The 16,307-nt window shown below is 43.5% G+C and overlaps 1 protein-coding gene across 4 annotated transcripts in view; it reads right to left on the bottom strand.

Moving 5' to 3' along the window:
* LMO7 (LIM domain 7) overlaps positions 1 to 16,307 on the bottom strand; it is a 281,768-nt gene that overhangs the window by 43,135 nt on the left and 222,326 nt on the right. For all 4 annotated transcript variants that reach the window (XM_073614268.1, XM_073614266.1, XM_073614269.1 and 1 more), the window contains one exon: positions 3,367 to 3,982. In XM_073614268.1, coding sequence (XP_073470369.1) covers positions 3,367 to 3,982 — 616 coding nt within the window. The remainder of the gene's footprint in view (positions 1 to 3,366; positions 3,983 to 16,307) is intronic.

The raw sequence follows: 16,307 nt of genomic DNA, 5'->3' as shown, positions 1-16,307 counted from the left end.
ATGTCAGGGCTCAGCAGCCATGATTATCTTGGTCTGTTTGCACAGGGGATGGCATAACTAGGCAGGATCAGCCAAGTATTTCAGGTGATATGGGGGGGTCCAAATGACAGCACAAGCACTGTGCTGTATAAAAGGCTTTAAGGGAACACGATCTGTATTTTTTTTTTTTGGGTTAACAAACGCTTTAACGGTTTCCCAAAAGAGTTACATTTAAGATATAGTTGCTTTTGCTCTCAACCGAACTATCAAGCTATCAAATCGCTTATGTCATAACTGATGACACATGCAGCACCATGGCAACTGCAGATTAGACAGAGGCCAAGATGTCTGCTTCCTTGGCTGTAAAGGATAGGAGGGTTTCATTCCGCTTGAAGCTTCTAATGTCTGAAGTTGTGTGGGAGAATGTCTGCACATTATCAGCAACAGCAGACAATTCCAATGCTCGGCACAGAGAACGCTCAGCTTAAAACTTGCTGTCAACCTAAAAATCTTTAAACAGATGGAAGCTATCCTAAATTCGTTTGTCTGGGGTAATAGACACAAGCTAGCTTGGCAAACCCTTAAAAACCCCACAGACATGGGGGGTGTATCTCTCCCGGACTATTATTTAGCCTCGCAGCTTTCCCACATGTACCATTTCCACACGTCAGAAATGCAACGCTATAGATCTTTAGTTTGTGACAAACCAGGACACCTGGCGTATACACCCATTCAAGCTATACTTCGGGGGGAAAAAAAAAAAACACAAGGTCCCTCTGCGCGGTACAACGCGGGCATGTTGCTACATCACCAAAGGATATGGGAAATATCTCTAAAGAAGCAGAATGTGGGGAGGTTTCACTCTCACACCCCACTGTGGCTTAACAGTCATATGCCGGAATTGGAAACCGTTCCAAATTCGATAGTTTGGGCTAGACATGGAATATTTGGGCTAGACATGGAATATTGCATCTCCATCAGGTCCTGTCCACCTCTGGGCTCAAGCAGTTTCAGATTCTCAAGGAGGAGTTTTCCTTCCACACCAACTAGCGTTTAAAAACCTGCAGCTCCGCCATGCACTTAGATCCCAATTGCCGGACTTGGATGTGGAGATGGAACCTCCCCCTGTGCTGAATATAGTTATGGGAAATGACCCCTCTAAGCTTATATCACACTTATATTACACAATTAGACAACGAGGCGCAGCTGCTGTTTCACACAAGGCCAAAACGGTATGGGAACAGGACGTAGGACTTATAGATGACACTGAGTGGGCCGAGATTTTGGAGGGAACCAAGACTGTGTCCCCTAAGCTGTCCGACCGACTGACACAACTGTATATAGTATACAAAGCCTATCTGACCCCAGTGAGATTGGCAAAGTTCCAACACACACCGGACCAGACGTGTCGCCTGTGCAGAACTGACCCGGGCTCGTTTTACCATCTTATATGGAGCTGCACACATGTTCAGACATATTGGATGCAGGTTGTCCATTTCCTCCATGATAATATGGGATCCCCTGTGGTGCTAGACCCTAAGTTATGTATTCTGGGACTATTGCCAGATGTAGAGGTGGATAATTGCCACACAATTTTCATTTTTGAAACATTATTCTTAGCACGCAAAGTGATAGCACAAAGATGGATGCAGAATACGCCCCCCACACTACAGATGTGGAAAAAAGCAGTTAATGACTCCCTGCCATTTAAGAAACTGATCTACGCACACAGGGGATCCGCACAAAAATATTCAAAGATCTGGGACAGACGGTTGGAGGACGGGGGGGCCTGTGTATAATGGTTCCAAATCCAGTGCAGCGTACACCTAAAACACAGTATATTTATAAGTTGGAATAATCTGCCACATGACTTATGGAACATGTGAATATATGTGAATGTATGCCCTGTAACATTCCTGCATATTTAATTGTGATGTTACAATATGTATCTGACCTTCTATGTCTATATGTACCGGATTGACTTGTAAAATGTGTTTTATATTAATAAAGTTGTTTTTTTCCAAGTAAAAAAAAAAAAAAAAAACTTGCTGTCAACCACATGGAGCTGTTCTGAAATAGACGGCAAAGAATACTACATCACTGTTACCGACAAAAAAACACTGAATTGCTATGCAAGGGTAGCACCATTAAGTGCCAACTGTAAACATTTTTGTGAGTCGACTGAAAAGTGTTTGATGGCAGTATTTCTAATATTTTTGTGACAATTATAATGTATATCTGAAGGCATTCAGATTGTACCTGCATATCCAACCTCTAATATTTATGGTCATTCATTTTAGGATTTTCATTCCATTTCTTCATCGACGCTACAGATGAACATAAAATATGCTTACATAGTTTAGACCTTCCAAAAACAAAACAAGACTACTTCCAGCATGTAGATGCTACAGGTCCATCTTTATGATGACTGTGGGTCTAAATTGGGGCGCCTTAAATGATTACAGTTATGCCCACTTGCTGTAAGACACAGCAGTAATCCATTACCCCTAACACCAATACTAGTGCCAGGGGTTAGACCCTCAAATGTCAGGACTTATAGTTCCTGGAACCTAAATTTCTGGGAAGATTTGTCTAGGTCCAACATACTTATAGGCTCTTTAGTCTTCATTATTTACTAATTATGAAAGACCACACAAATGGCTGCAATTATATTTAAATTAAAGCAGTTATGTTAGTTCTACATAGTATGACTCCCTATTACAATTAATGTAATTACTGTAATGTTTTACAGGATTTTTTTTTGTAGGGAGGGGATAGGATATAGTTAATAGCATGTTACACACTGACATGTTACTAGTATAGGCAATGAGGGGAAAGCTTCTTAGGAGGGAGGGGGGGAGACAAAAAAAAAAAAAAAAAAAAAAAAAACAGCGCTCTAGCTTATCTTTCGCTTTATTAAGAAAAAGTATTTAATGCAGTTTACATCTTCATTGATGATATTTCCCATTAATTCTTGTCTCAAAAACAAGGGTACATAAAGTTGGGGAAATATAAATTCCCCTGCAGTATCCAAAGAAAATAAGTTTTGGCTGGAGCTGGTTTGTCATTTTCTACATAGTTTACCTCATCCTTCTGGAGTTTTTCTTTTGCATCAGTCTGACTTTAATCTAATCAATTTAAATCGGATTGCATTGTCTTTTTACAGCAATCTCAAAATGAGATTGTGCTTCAGGAGAACAGAGTGGAAATTACGCCAAGAGGTCAGTGTGCTAGTGCAGATCTCTATGATACATACTAGCGAGTACAGAAACTTATGTAAACATAAATAGGATTCCAATATACCAATATTAAAATGTGTTCATCATCGTCTTGGTCACACTAAAAACAATAAAAAAAAAAAAATAAAATAAAGGGAGGTGGGCTTACTGTGTAAGATTTGGTTAGTGGCGTGATTCCTTTAGATTGGGATCCAAAAGGCCTCGGTGTAACCACAGACGACAACCGTTTAGTGTCAGTTTTCTGGAAACCCCTTGGCAGTGAAGAAGAAATTCCGCTGGGCTTGCTTTCTGTGTTTAGGGAGCTGGATTTAAAGTTCTGGCTTTGCACACTATTGGTTTGAATGGGCAATGAGTTTTCTTGCTTTACATAACTCTTTGTTGAATAGGTGGTATTACGAACGTAAGGGGTGTCAACATCAACAGACATTGACTTGCCTACGGGCTTTATTATCTCCTTCTGAGAGCTTTTCACAGAGATACTGACATCACTATGAACCTTGTTTTGAGGCTCAACAATATCAACATCAGAACTGGGTTCACCATCAAACTGCATTAAATCGTCATTCTGTTGATGAGAATTTTGCATGGTAGGTAAGGAAACCTTTGCACTCCTTGTGTATGGGATGTCAATGGTGTAACTCTTTTCTAGTGCTGGTTTAGATGGTACAGTTGATACGCCGAAAACATCATCATTGGATGAATATAGTCTCCTGAGCTCTGATTTTTGCTGCCCATTGCTGGAATTGTCATTCTCTCTATTCTCCCTAAAAATAAAGAAAAAACATATTTCTAAAAATTCTTGATTTAAACACATCAGCGATTGAATAGCAGACACTGGAAATATGCAATGAAATAGTAATGTACATTGTTAAATACACGGAAAATGATAAATGGTTTTCAAAACGTTTTACAAATAAATATCTGAACAGTGTGGCGTGCATTTGGATACATCCCCCTTTACTCGGATACCCCAAACTAAAATCTAGTAGAACCAAATGCCTTTAGAAGTGACCCAATTTGTAAAAGGAGTCCACCTGTGTGTAATTTAATCTCAGTATAAATACAGCTGTGTGGTGAAGCCCTTTAGAGGTTTGTTAGAAAACCTCAGTGAACAAACAGCATTTTGAAGGCCAAGGAACACACCAGACAGGTCAGGTATAAAGTTGTGGAGAAGTTTAAAAGCAGGGTTAGGTTATGAAAAAATATCCCAAGCTTTGAACATCTCACTGAGCACTGTTCAAGCCATCATCCAAAAATAGAAAGAGTATGGCACAACTAGAAACCTACAACAGACAGGCCGGGCAATGAGAGCATCAGAAAAACAGCCAAGAGGCCAATGGTAATTCTGGTAAGTGGGAGAATCTTTCCACAGGACATATGAAAGAATGTTCTCTGCTCAGAAGAGACCAAAACATTTTGGCCTAAAAGCAAACACGCTATGTGTGGCAGAAAACTAACTGTACATCACCCTCAACACCATCACCACCGTGAAACATGGTGGTGGCAGCAACATGTTGTGGGGATGCTTTTCTTCAGCAGGGACAGGGAAGCTGGTCGGAGTTGATGGGAAGGTGGATGGAGCCAAATAGAGGGCAATCTTAGAAGAAAACCTGTTAAAGTTTGTAAAAGACTTGAGTCTGGGGTGGGAGGTTCACCTTCCAACAGGACAACGACCCTTAACATATAGCAAGAGCTACAATCGAATGGTTTAGATCAAAGCATGTTCATGTGTTAGAATGGCCCAGTCAAAGTGCAGACCTAAATCTAATTGAGAATCTGTGGCAAAACATGAAAATTTCTGTTCAGACGCTCTTCATCCAATCTGACAGAGCTTGAGCTATTTTTGCAAAGAAGAATGGGCAAACATTTTACTCTCTAGATGTGCAAAGCTGATAGAGACATACCCAAAAAGACTTGTAGCTGTAATTGCAGCGAAAGGTGGTTCTACAAAAAGTATTGACTCAGTGGGGGTGAATACAAATGCACGCCACACTTTTCACATATTTGTAAAACATTTTTAAAACCATTTAGCATTTTCCTTTACCAGAATTATGTGCCACTTTGTGTTGGTCTATCACATAAAATGCCACTAAAATACACGTATGTCTTTGGTTGTAACATGATAAAATATGGAACATTTCAAGGGCTATGAATACAATTTCAAGGCCCTGCAGAAAAAAAAGACAAGGCACTGTAGAAAAAAAAAAAAAAGACAGTCCAACCAATAGAAAAATAAAAACCTCCATGTACACAATCCTATACCAACAGTTGATCCAGAGAACAGCAACCCCCATACCAACAGTTGATCCAGAGAACAGCAAACCTCCAACCCCCCTCAATGACGCATGGGCCAATTTGATCCAGCAGGGGCAAACCTGTTAGAGTCTGCAGAAGACTTGACTGTAGCGGAGGTTCACCTTCCAGCAGGACAACAACCCTAAAAACATACAGCCAGAGCTACAATGGAATGGTTTAGATCAAAGCATATTCATGTGTTAGAATGGTCCAGTCAAAGTACAGACCTAAATCCAATTGAGAATCTGTGGCAAGACTTGAAAATTGATGGTCACAGACGCTCTCTAGCCTAGTCTGACAGAGCTTACCAGAGTTTGAGCTATTTTGCAAATTAGAATGGGCAAACATTTCACTCTAGATGTGCAAAGCAGGGGGCTCAATACAAATGCACACCACACTTTCCAGATATTTGGAAAAAACTTCAAGGGGTATGCATACTTTTTCAAGGCACTGTATATAGGCATAGAAAGTCACACTTTACAATACAGGAGTGGTAATAATCTATAGCAACGATAACATATCTCAAGGTAAGACTAGCATGTGTAGACCAGTGGAACTTGCTAACTTGAGGCAAAAGAAAAACTGAGATGAAGTAAGAAGGAACAGAAGAAAAAGAAAGCCAGGGAGGAAGGAGAAGGGGTGGGTGAGGCAGGAAGGTGGAGAAGAGACAATTGGGGGAGCTCTGAGAAAGAAATGCAGGGACCAGCGGTCCAATGGATTTAAAGTTCTAGAACACGGTTAAAAATTTCAAGTCCTGATCTACTAGCCAGGCCTCAAGGGTTACTTTCCACCAGTTGCCCCAGCCCACCCTGCCCCTATACACCCTCATAAATTCTCATGAAATGACACTTAAATGTTTTATGCAGAATTAAGTTATAAATATTACCAACAACAACTTTATCCATGCCCACCAATGCAAGCAGCCTTGTGCCCACCAATGAAGCCGGGGGAACTTTGACCGATCACCTGTCACCAGGATTGGACGAGTGATCTGTCTATCAAAAGTCCTGGGACCAGGAGGAGGGGCTGTATCTGACAGCGAGCGGTGGGGAACACGGCAATTGAAATGCAAACTGTTATCGCTGTGTTCCCCGCGCTGCGCTCTGATCAGGGTGGCTCTCTCTTCCCCTCCGCGATCGCTGGGAGAAGGACTCCCATTTCACCTAGGCTGCAGGCGGTGCTTGACCCCCCCCTGCTCCCTGGCAGCCATATAGCTCGCCAGCCCTGAAAATCCACTCGCAAAATGCGAGCAGGCGAGTGGATTTTTTGAGGGCTGTTCTAGGAGACAGTGATTAAGGTTCCCTGAAAGACAAGAGATCCAGGGATCCCAGAGCCATTTCAATTTCCTCATAGTGCCATGTAATTTCACCATAAGCTTATTAACCAATACCCAGTGCATAAGAGTTCAAACTTCGGTTATAGGGATTGTGTCAGACAACCATGCCTTTGCTATCCATCAAGACATGTTGATTTCAAGTAACCTCTGCCAGTTTCAAACTAAGCAGTGGCTCCAATTTCTCATCTCAATGTTTTTTCAATAATAATTCAACAAAAAGAAAATGAATGCAGAACTCCAGCCAAAAATGACCCACTTTTTGGCTGGAGTTCAGCTTGAACTTGTACAGCCTGTAGGGTGTCTGCTTAGGTCCCAGTACCAGGTAAGGGGTTTTAGTATCTCTGCACCTAGAGAGAAACTTATCTAGTTTGTCGTTGAATCTGGAGGCCAGAAAGTGCACATCTGGCATACCGCATTGGTGACAGGTCCTGAAACACTTGTGTAGGGATTAGTGTCTCGGGTCCAGGCACTACTGGCTGAGGTAGCCTGCCAATTTTATATCTGAAAAGTAAATGGCAGACAATGTTGGATGGAACATGACGTTCTGCCCAGGATAGAATGTTTTCGCCCGCTTTTGCCGTTACAAGACTTCTGGTTTCTGCTGCATGATTAATGCGAGCCACTGCAGTGGTGTTGTCCATCTGGATTGGATGACCCAACAGCACAGAGACCCAGTGTTTTTTCACAACCAAATAACTCAAAGCAATAGAAAGAGGATTGGAAGATGGGATTTTGTCCAGAGACCAATTTCCCTGTACTGACTTAGAACTCTTTCCTAAGCCACCAGGCCAAAGATAACCTGGTCTTAGGTGACAGGCAAAGCTGTTTGTCTAGGGACTACACAGAGTATTTGTCCCACAACAAAAGAATGTGGATTTGTAAGGGTCTGTACTAGAACTGAGCCAGTGGAACTGCCTTTAAGGTGGTGATCATCAAGCCCATAACTCACATGTAGAATCGCAGAGTGGAAGGGCACCTGGACTGTAGAGTGAGTCTGGCAGTAGTAAGTTAGAATTTTTTTTAGAGTGGAAGAAACTCTGGTTTAAGCTGATCGTGGGATAAGTGCCAGATACTCAAAGCGATACGTCATTTGTAGCACTGACTTGTAAAGGTTCAGGGTCCAACCAAACCTTTAAAATCCAGACTGTCTATATCATGTCAGTCTGAACCTGTGCCAACTGCACCCTCAATATGAGGTCATCAAGATGTCCCTCTAAAAGGGAATACTCTGGGAGAGTAACAAGACTACACTCTACACAGGAGCTAGTACTTCACGAAAACTCAGTGAAGAAAATAGACTAGATGGTTGGTAGTGCTGAGGGTCCACAAAAAACAGAAAATAGCGTTGATGTGCTGGAAGGTTGGGCACATGCAGATAGATACACATCCTTAATTTACACAGAGGATAGGAAGTCACCTCAATGAAGAGAAGCTTTGACAAACCTTGTGGATGCTATGTAAAATGTTTTAACCTGAATAAAGACATTTGAGCGTTTCAGATAAATGAGGCACTTACCCAGTTTAGGTTTGGGAACTTTGAGAAGGTTAACGTAAATACCCTTAAAGTGGTTGTTAACCTCGCTTGGTCATTTCTACCTACAGGTAAGCATAGAATAAGGCTTATCTGTAGGTAAAATGAATATCACCTAAACGTGCAAAGTTTAGAAACTATTCACCCTGCATTAAGCCAGTGACCTCCCTGGCGCATGCGCTCTAAAGGTCTGGCATACCTTGGTGGAACTTCAGAGCTTCTTGCCGGAATGAAGGGGTTCCGCAAGCACATGCGGGAGTGGCGTCATTGCAGCTCTGGCCAAATCGCAGCCAGAGCTCGTCGACCCGGAAGAAAGACAGGGGGAACATGTCAGCCCTCTCAGCGGTGACAGCGTGCCACTGGAAAGCTTCATTCCAAGGCAAGTTTACGCAATCGCTTTAAACATTTCTGCTGTAGGAGCTAGGAACTGGTAACTTCTTGATCCAAAATATCTGCAACAGCAGCATGGAGGTCCGATAGTCCATGCAAAGACACAGGCAGGTTTATGAAGCAGATGGGGGTTGAAAAAAAACAAAAAACTCTAGCTTGTGGCCCCTGGAAATCAAGTCTTACGCAGGCATCCCAGCTACTTTTTTCTAGGCGTCCACTGAGGCCAACAGACATCACCCCAGAAATGGGGGTGTCTTCATATAGAAGGGGGCATGTCTGAAGGTAGGCAGGAGTCAGAGGCCCAGGGTTTGGGGTATTGGGAGTCTTCCCAGTTCGAGGCCTAGGCTTCTTCAGCTAGGGCAAATGAGAACTCCAGTGACATTCCTTTGAGGGTGTCCAAATCAGCGCCAAAACAATACTCATCCTCAAAAGGCATGTGCAGCAGATCCCAAAAAAGGCAGGAAAAGATTGTGGAGTGCATGCATGCAACACTCCAAGTAATTCAGCACTCCATTCCTCAGTGTTAGACAAGAAATAATTACACCAACCAGTTCTAATATAGTGGCTCTCAATGATTAGTCCATGGGACCTACTCCCTACTGGAATCTTCATACACTGAGGCACACCATAGGTGTACAACAGCTCTGAACCTGGAGAGCACTCAGCATTTAACACAGTACACAGCGGTCTGGAAAGCGCCACAAGAAGAGTCCAGTGCCCAAAGATCACATTCCAGACAGGCCCTGATCCAGTCCAGCAGGGTCCAAGTATGGCCTTCAAATCTGTTGCTGAGGACAAGCTGATACAGCTGGTAAAGATGGATACTTACAAAAATACAACTAGTAAAAGTGTGTAAACCATAAGATGCCATACAGTGCAGGATGCGGGTACTCCAACACCACCCTGCTATGCTAGCAAGCTGGCACATTTCAGGGGCACACCACAACCTTCCCTCAGAGCTAAGCTGACCAGCACATCCATGTTTAGGTACATAAACACAGACATGCATGCAGCGCCCCACCAGAGAATAGGGAGGGCGCAGCCAAAAAGAATACGTGCCTAAAAATCAAAATTATTGTAAAAATATAATTGAACCATATCCTGTATGTGTATAGTAAAAGCATGTGAGGTCTGGAAATGGCCACTGGAACGCAATCAGCAGTACCCGAAGTGCAGATATCAACCCGCGAACCGGAAGTGCAAATGCAAATACCCTCCGATTCTGGGTGAAAGATCCCAGCTCCGGTCTTTGCCCATGCGAGATTGCAGCAAAGCAGAGCTGAAAAGACATAAAAATAAAATTGTGGAATATGAAATAAAATATAACAAATAATGCATATAGGTATGCAAGACCAGAGCAACTTCAAAAAAAAAAAAAAAATCATGCACATGGCCCATTAAGGAATGAGGCATGTATAACTGTGGATTGGCTTGAAATGTTGATCACAATCATGCTAATGACTACTGTGTGCGTTAAAATACTAACTAAATCGTAATGATAGGAATATTCAAAATGAAAAAAAAAACTGAATAAAAAAAAATTTAAAAATCAATACATAAAAATATACTTTTGTGAAACAAAAATGTATAGGAGGAGTAAGAACATTCATATAGCAAAATAACCCGTAATATAAAGAGAAGTAAAAATATCAGACTTGCAAGTTACAGATATACATCTATATATGTATATATAGAGAGATATATAAAAATTAATTTGTGGATGAATTACTCCATGCATGTGCCTCAATGGGCACACACATGCTTACATTGTTGCCAGGCATGAGTGTAAAATACTCTTCATATAGCCATATACACATTGGCAACAGAAAGCCATGGCCAAAGACAAAAAAGAAGCGAAAGGGCCCTGATCCAGTTCAGCAGGGTCCAAGTATCGCCTTCAAATCTGTTTCTGGGACAGGCAGATACAGACAGCTGCGTAATAACAGACAAGCTCAAGCAGTGTACATAGAAGTCTTGATTGAAGGAAATATTCTTTAGAATTAAGCAATAAAAAACAAAAAAAAAAAAAAACACGTCCAGCCTCCAGGGGCACTAGCAAATAACGGAGGCATGGTGGGGGGAGGTTATATCAAGCTGGTCACTGCTGTTTTTTTGGCAGTGTCCAAATCCTTCAGTAAAACCCAATTATCTATAAATCCTTTGTCCCTCTACAAATGAGAAAAAAAAAATAGGATTTGTATAACAGCTTACCTGCAAAATCCTTTTCTTTATCGTACATCACGGGACACAGAGCACCATAGTAATTACTATGTGGGTTATAGACCACCTTCAGGTGATGGACACTGGCACACCCTAAACAGGAAATTGCCTCCCTATATAACCCCTCCCATACCAGGAACGCCTCAGTTTTTGTAGCAAAGCAATATACATATACCCCAGAAGAGGAGGGGAGGGACCTCTGTGTCCCGTGATGTACTCCAAGAAAAGGATTTAAAACTTATAAAAATCCTATTTTCTTTATCGTACATCACGGGACACAGAGCAACATGGTAATTACTATGTGGGACGTCCCATAGCAATGCTATTTGAGGGGAGGGAGACACAACTCGTAGGGCGCCAACAGACTTGAAGACTTATACTGCTGCCTGCAGCACACTGCGCGCAAAGGCAATATCCTCATGCTCTTTTTTACATCCACTTGATAAAATCGGGTGAATGTATGGACTGCAGACCAAGTTGCGGCCTTGCAGATCTGAGCCATGGAAGCTTGGTGATGCATTGTCCCAGAAGCATTAACTGCTCTAGTGGAGTGCGTTTTGACATGAAAAGGTGAAATCTTACCTTTTAACCATTAGGCCTGAATTATAACTTGCCGAATCAACTTAGCAATGGTGGATTTCAATGCTGCCTGTTCCTTCCTAGGACCCTCTGGCAGCATAATAAAAACATCAGTCTTTCAGACCTGAGCAGTCTTTAAATAGACCTTGGCTGCTCTCACTACATCAAGACAATGTAGTGAGTTCTCTACCCTAGAACCAGGTTTTGGAAAAAACAGACGGTAGGACAATAACTTGGTTTAGGTGAAAACCTAAAAACCACCTTATTAAATATGGCTTCTTTACAGGAAAGTGCAGCCAACTCCGATACCCTCTTGCAGAGGGTATAGCAACCCGAAACACTATTTCCCTTGTCAGAAGAACCAAGGGAGTATGCTGTAATGGTTCAAAAAGGCTGTTTTTTGCAATACCGGCAAAAAACTAAGATCAAGTCCCAAGGGTTCAAGGGTGGTCTAACTGGCGGAATAAAGCCGCTTTATCCCTTGTATAAAAACCCCTGACCAAAGAATGTGAAGCAAGCGGTCTTTGAAATAAGACCGATAAAGCAGAGACTTGGCCCTTAATAGTACTCAAGGCCAGCTTCATCTGTACTTGTAGAAAAAACAAGAATTCTATTTATGTTACATTTCCGAGGGTGCCAACCCTAGGATTCACACCAGAAAACATAAGCCCTCCAGAGTCTAATATATGACTCTGGAAGCCAGTTTCATTAATGAAGGTAGAAATCACTGACTCTGAGAGACCATGTCTCTTCAGAATGTGGGCTTCAATAGCCAAACTTAGAGTTTGTAAGGTAGGATGGAATATCGGCCCCTATGAGAGTAGGTCTGGCCATAGTGGAAGAGACCATTGATCCTCCACCGCCATCTTTACAACTTCTGCATACCAGGACCTTCTGGGTCATGCTGGGGCTACCAGAATTACCGGCTTTCTTTCCAGCTTGATCCTGCAAAGAAGCCGTGGCTGCACATCACCAAATGACATCATTTCCGCGACACTCCTGAAAGAATGCTCTGACATCCTGGCTCCCACTATAACACACCTCATAAATCAGTGGTTCAAAGAAGGGATTGTGCCAACCACCCTCAAGCAAGGCACTGTCAAACCCCTGCTAAAGAAACCCAATCTCGACCCTAACCACCGCAGACTGATAACAAGCCTTAACACCATCTCCAAGATTATGGAGAAAGCGGTAGTACAACAGCTACAACGCCACCTGGACACACATCAACTTCTGGACACGCTACAATCAGGTTTCCGCCCAGGCCATGGCACAGAAACTGCACTTCTAAAAATATGGGACGATGCCCTCGAAGCAACAGATGAAGGAGAATCATGTCTCCTGGTACTGTTAGACCTCAGTGCAGCATTTGACACAGTGAACCACAATACTCGACTTGTCCGCCTCACAGAAGTAGCAGGAGCCACAGATTCTAGTCTAAAATGGTTCGCATCCTTCTTAGAGAATCGCTCTCAGACAGTGAAACTAGGAGCATTCACCTCGGAAACCCGGGCAATCTCCTGTGGAGTCCCTCAGTGTTCACCCTTGTCGCCAGTGCTATTCAACATCTACATCCGCCCTCTCATCAAAAAAAAAAAAAAATCAGACCTCTGCTTCCACTCATACGCTGACGATACCCAAATCTACTTTTGCATCACCGGACAAAAAGACCACCATCAGCAACTAGAGAAATGCCTCACTTTGATAGATGACTGGATGACCATTAGTTCCCTCAAACTCAACGGGTCAAAAACAGAACTTCTCTACCTACACGCTAACCAAAATCCCAAAACCAAGACTCCATGGACATCTCCCGCCATCTTTGGACAAACCATCTCTCCGAGCACCAAAGCCAAATGTCTTGGAGTTATCTTTGACTCAGAAATGACAATGAATGCACAAGTAGGATCAGTAGTTAGCGGATCTCACCATCTCTTCCGCCTGCTACGCAGACTCATGCCCTTCATCCGAGAAGAGGACAAAGCAGCAGTAGTTGGAACAATCATCAATTCCCGTCTCGATTACGCAAACGCACTCTACATAGGATTACCCCAATATCAGCTTGCACGCCTAGAGGCCATTCAAAACGCGGCGGCAAGACTGCTAACAGGAAAAAAACCCTGGGAGTCCATCTCCCCATCCCTGAGGAGCCTACATTGGCTAACGGTAAAGAATCGGATCACATTCAAGACCCTCTGCCTCACCCACAAATGCATACAAGGTAACGCCCCTCAATACCTCCGAGAGAAAATAAAACACTACACACCCAATCGCAATCTGCGATCATCTAGCCAAAACCTCCTCCTCGTTCCCAAATACCGCTACAAAGCAAGGGGAGAACGAAGATTCGCAGTCCAGGGACCTCGGCTATGGAACGACTCACATCCGCATGGAAGAAAACCATCAGGCCTTCAGGAAAAAACTCAAGACTTACCTCTTCTAAGAAGCTGACAACACAAAACGCATTAGCGCCTTGAGGCGATTCAGTTCGCATTTGAAGCGCTTTACAAATCATTCATTCATTCACCCCACAGGGTCACCACGCATCTGTCTCGTATGCAAGTGGAACCCTTGTCCTTGACAAAGTTGCCCAACTACATGTTGAACCTGGACGCCAAAAGATCTACGTCCGGGATCCCCCATCCTTGGCATATAGCTAGAAAGATTCTGGGGTGAAGGGACCACTCCCCGGGAACAACTGCTGGCGACTCACATATTCCGCCTGCCAATTCTCTATTCCTGGAATGACTGCCGACAGGCAAGAAACATCCCTTTCCGCCCAAGCTAGAATATGGTCCAACACTCTCTGAGCTGCGTGACCCTTAGTGCCCCCTTGGCGATCTGATATAGGCCACAGCTGTGGCATTGTCGGATTGGATTCTGACAAGACAATCCCGTAACCTGAATGTTCAGGGCTTCAGAGCCAGACGCGCTGCCCGAATCTCTAGGATGTTGATGGGCAAGGCTTTTTCGGTTCTGGACCACTGTCGCTCGACAGTTGTTTTTTCCAGTACTGCTCCCCAACCTGAAATCTGTCGTTACCACTTTCCAGGTAACTGGTATGAAGGTTTTTTCCTTCTGCAGATTCCCGGATACCGAGCACCAACTGAGGCTCTGGAACACCTTTGGGGACAGCCGCATTGGCAAATCTAGAGCTTGAACCGTTTTGTTCCAAGCAGACAGGATACTGTTTTGCAACAGTCCCAAATGGATCTGGGCATAGGGAACCGCTTTGAATGAAGCCACCATCTTTCCTAACAACCTCATGCAAAGGCAAATGGAGGAATCTCTTTTTGACCTGACCATCTGCACCAGCTCTCTTATGGCGTTGATCTTGCCTGAGGCAAGAACGCCTTCTTCTGGGCTGTACTATGATCAGACCCAAGTACTCCAGCCTTTCTAGCGGTTTTAAGGAAGACTTCTCTAATTTGAGAATTAAACCCAGATTTTTTTCAGGTATTTGGTTGTAATGCGCACGCTTTTTCTCCAAACGAGCCACCGACTGGTCTATTAGCAATAGATCGTCTAGGTACGCCAAGACTGTTTGCATATCAAAGTATTTTATTGAGTTCCAGATAGAAATAATACAGTACAATGTGTACATCATCTTCTGAATCACCAAATTTGAAGGCCATTAAACAGCTGTGTGAACTACATTTGGGGAGTGATGAGGGCCCTCGTCCACCGACACCCTCTTTGGGGTCTAGCTGTGTCAGTGGAAGTGGGGACGCCCCAACTCCTGTTTCGAAGGTAAGAAAAACAGAGGTAGCTGCCACGCCAAAACTGTTATACCCTGCGCCCTTAACCTAGCTAGAGTTGGGGCCAGAGCTTTTGTAAACACCCGTGGTGTTGTAGCTAGTCCGAAGGGCAAGGCTACAAACTGAAAATGCTGCTGTTCTACCTTGAACCGCAGAAACCCTTGGTGAGTGGGAAATATAGGGACATGCAGATCTGCAATCCTGATGTCGATAGATGCCAGAAGTTCTCTTACTTGTAAGATAGAAACCACTGACCTGATCGACTCCATGCGAAAGGAGCGGATCTTCAGGATTCAGGAACCGATTCAGATTTTTTAGATCTGGAATGGGTCTGACATCCCCATTCGGTTTTGGTACCCTAAGGAGGTTTGAATAAAAACCCCAAACTTTGCTCTTCTGTGGGGATTTGTATGATCACCCCCTGAGCCAGTAATCAGTCTAGTGTTCGAAACAGATTGCCTTTTCACTGGATCTTTGGGAATGTTTGATCTCAGAAAACGAGACGGTGGAAATTCCTGAAATTCTAGTTTGTATCCTAGAGACACCATGGAGATGACCCATCTGTCCTGAATTTCCTCTTGCCAGACTTCTGAGTATTGCAGAAGTCCCCCCCCCCCCCCCCCCCCTTCATAATGAGGCTTTAGAATTCTGCTTTGCAGATTTCCGGCCTCAGGTCTTCTTCTGTGTCTGGGCCTGACCCTGAGGCTTTCCTCTAGAGTCTGATGGTGGAGGCCGTCGCCACTGCCTAGAGGCGGATGCCCCTGGCGCAGGGGAAAAGAGTCCGCTTAAATGAAGGACGTTTATACTTTCTTTTGACTGGCAAAAGAGTACCTTTCCCACTAGAAATCATTTGGATGTTTTTGTCCAAATCATCCCCAAATAGTCGATCCCCATGAAAAGGGAAACTTGTCAGAAGCCTTTTGCAAGGTGCTTCGGCTGACCAATTTTTTAACAACAGCTTCCTATCCTTTTGGATGGAG

This window comes from Aquarana catesbeiana, linkage group LG02 (assembly GCF_042186555.1).
Source record: "Aquarana catesbeiana isolate 2022-GZ linkage group LG02, ASM4218655v1, whole genome shotgun sequence".
Lineage (NCBI taxonomy): Eukaryota > Metazoa > Chordata > Amphibia > Anura > Ranidae > Aquarana > Aquarana catesbeiana.
This window is presented reverse-complemented; position numbering and strand designations above follow the sequence as displayed.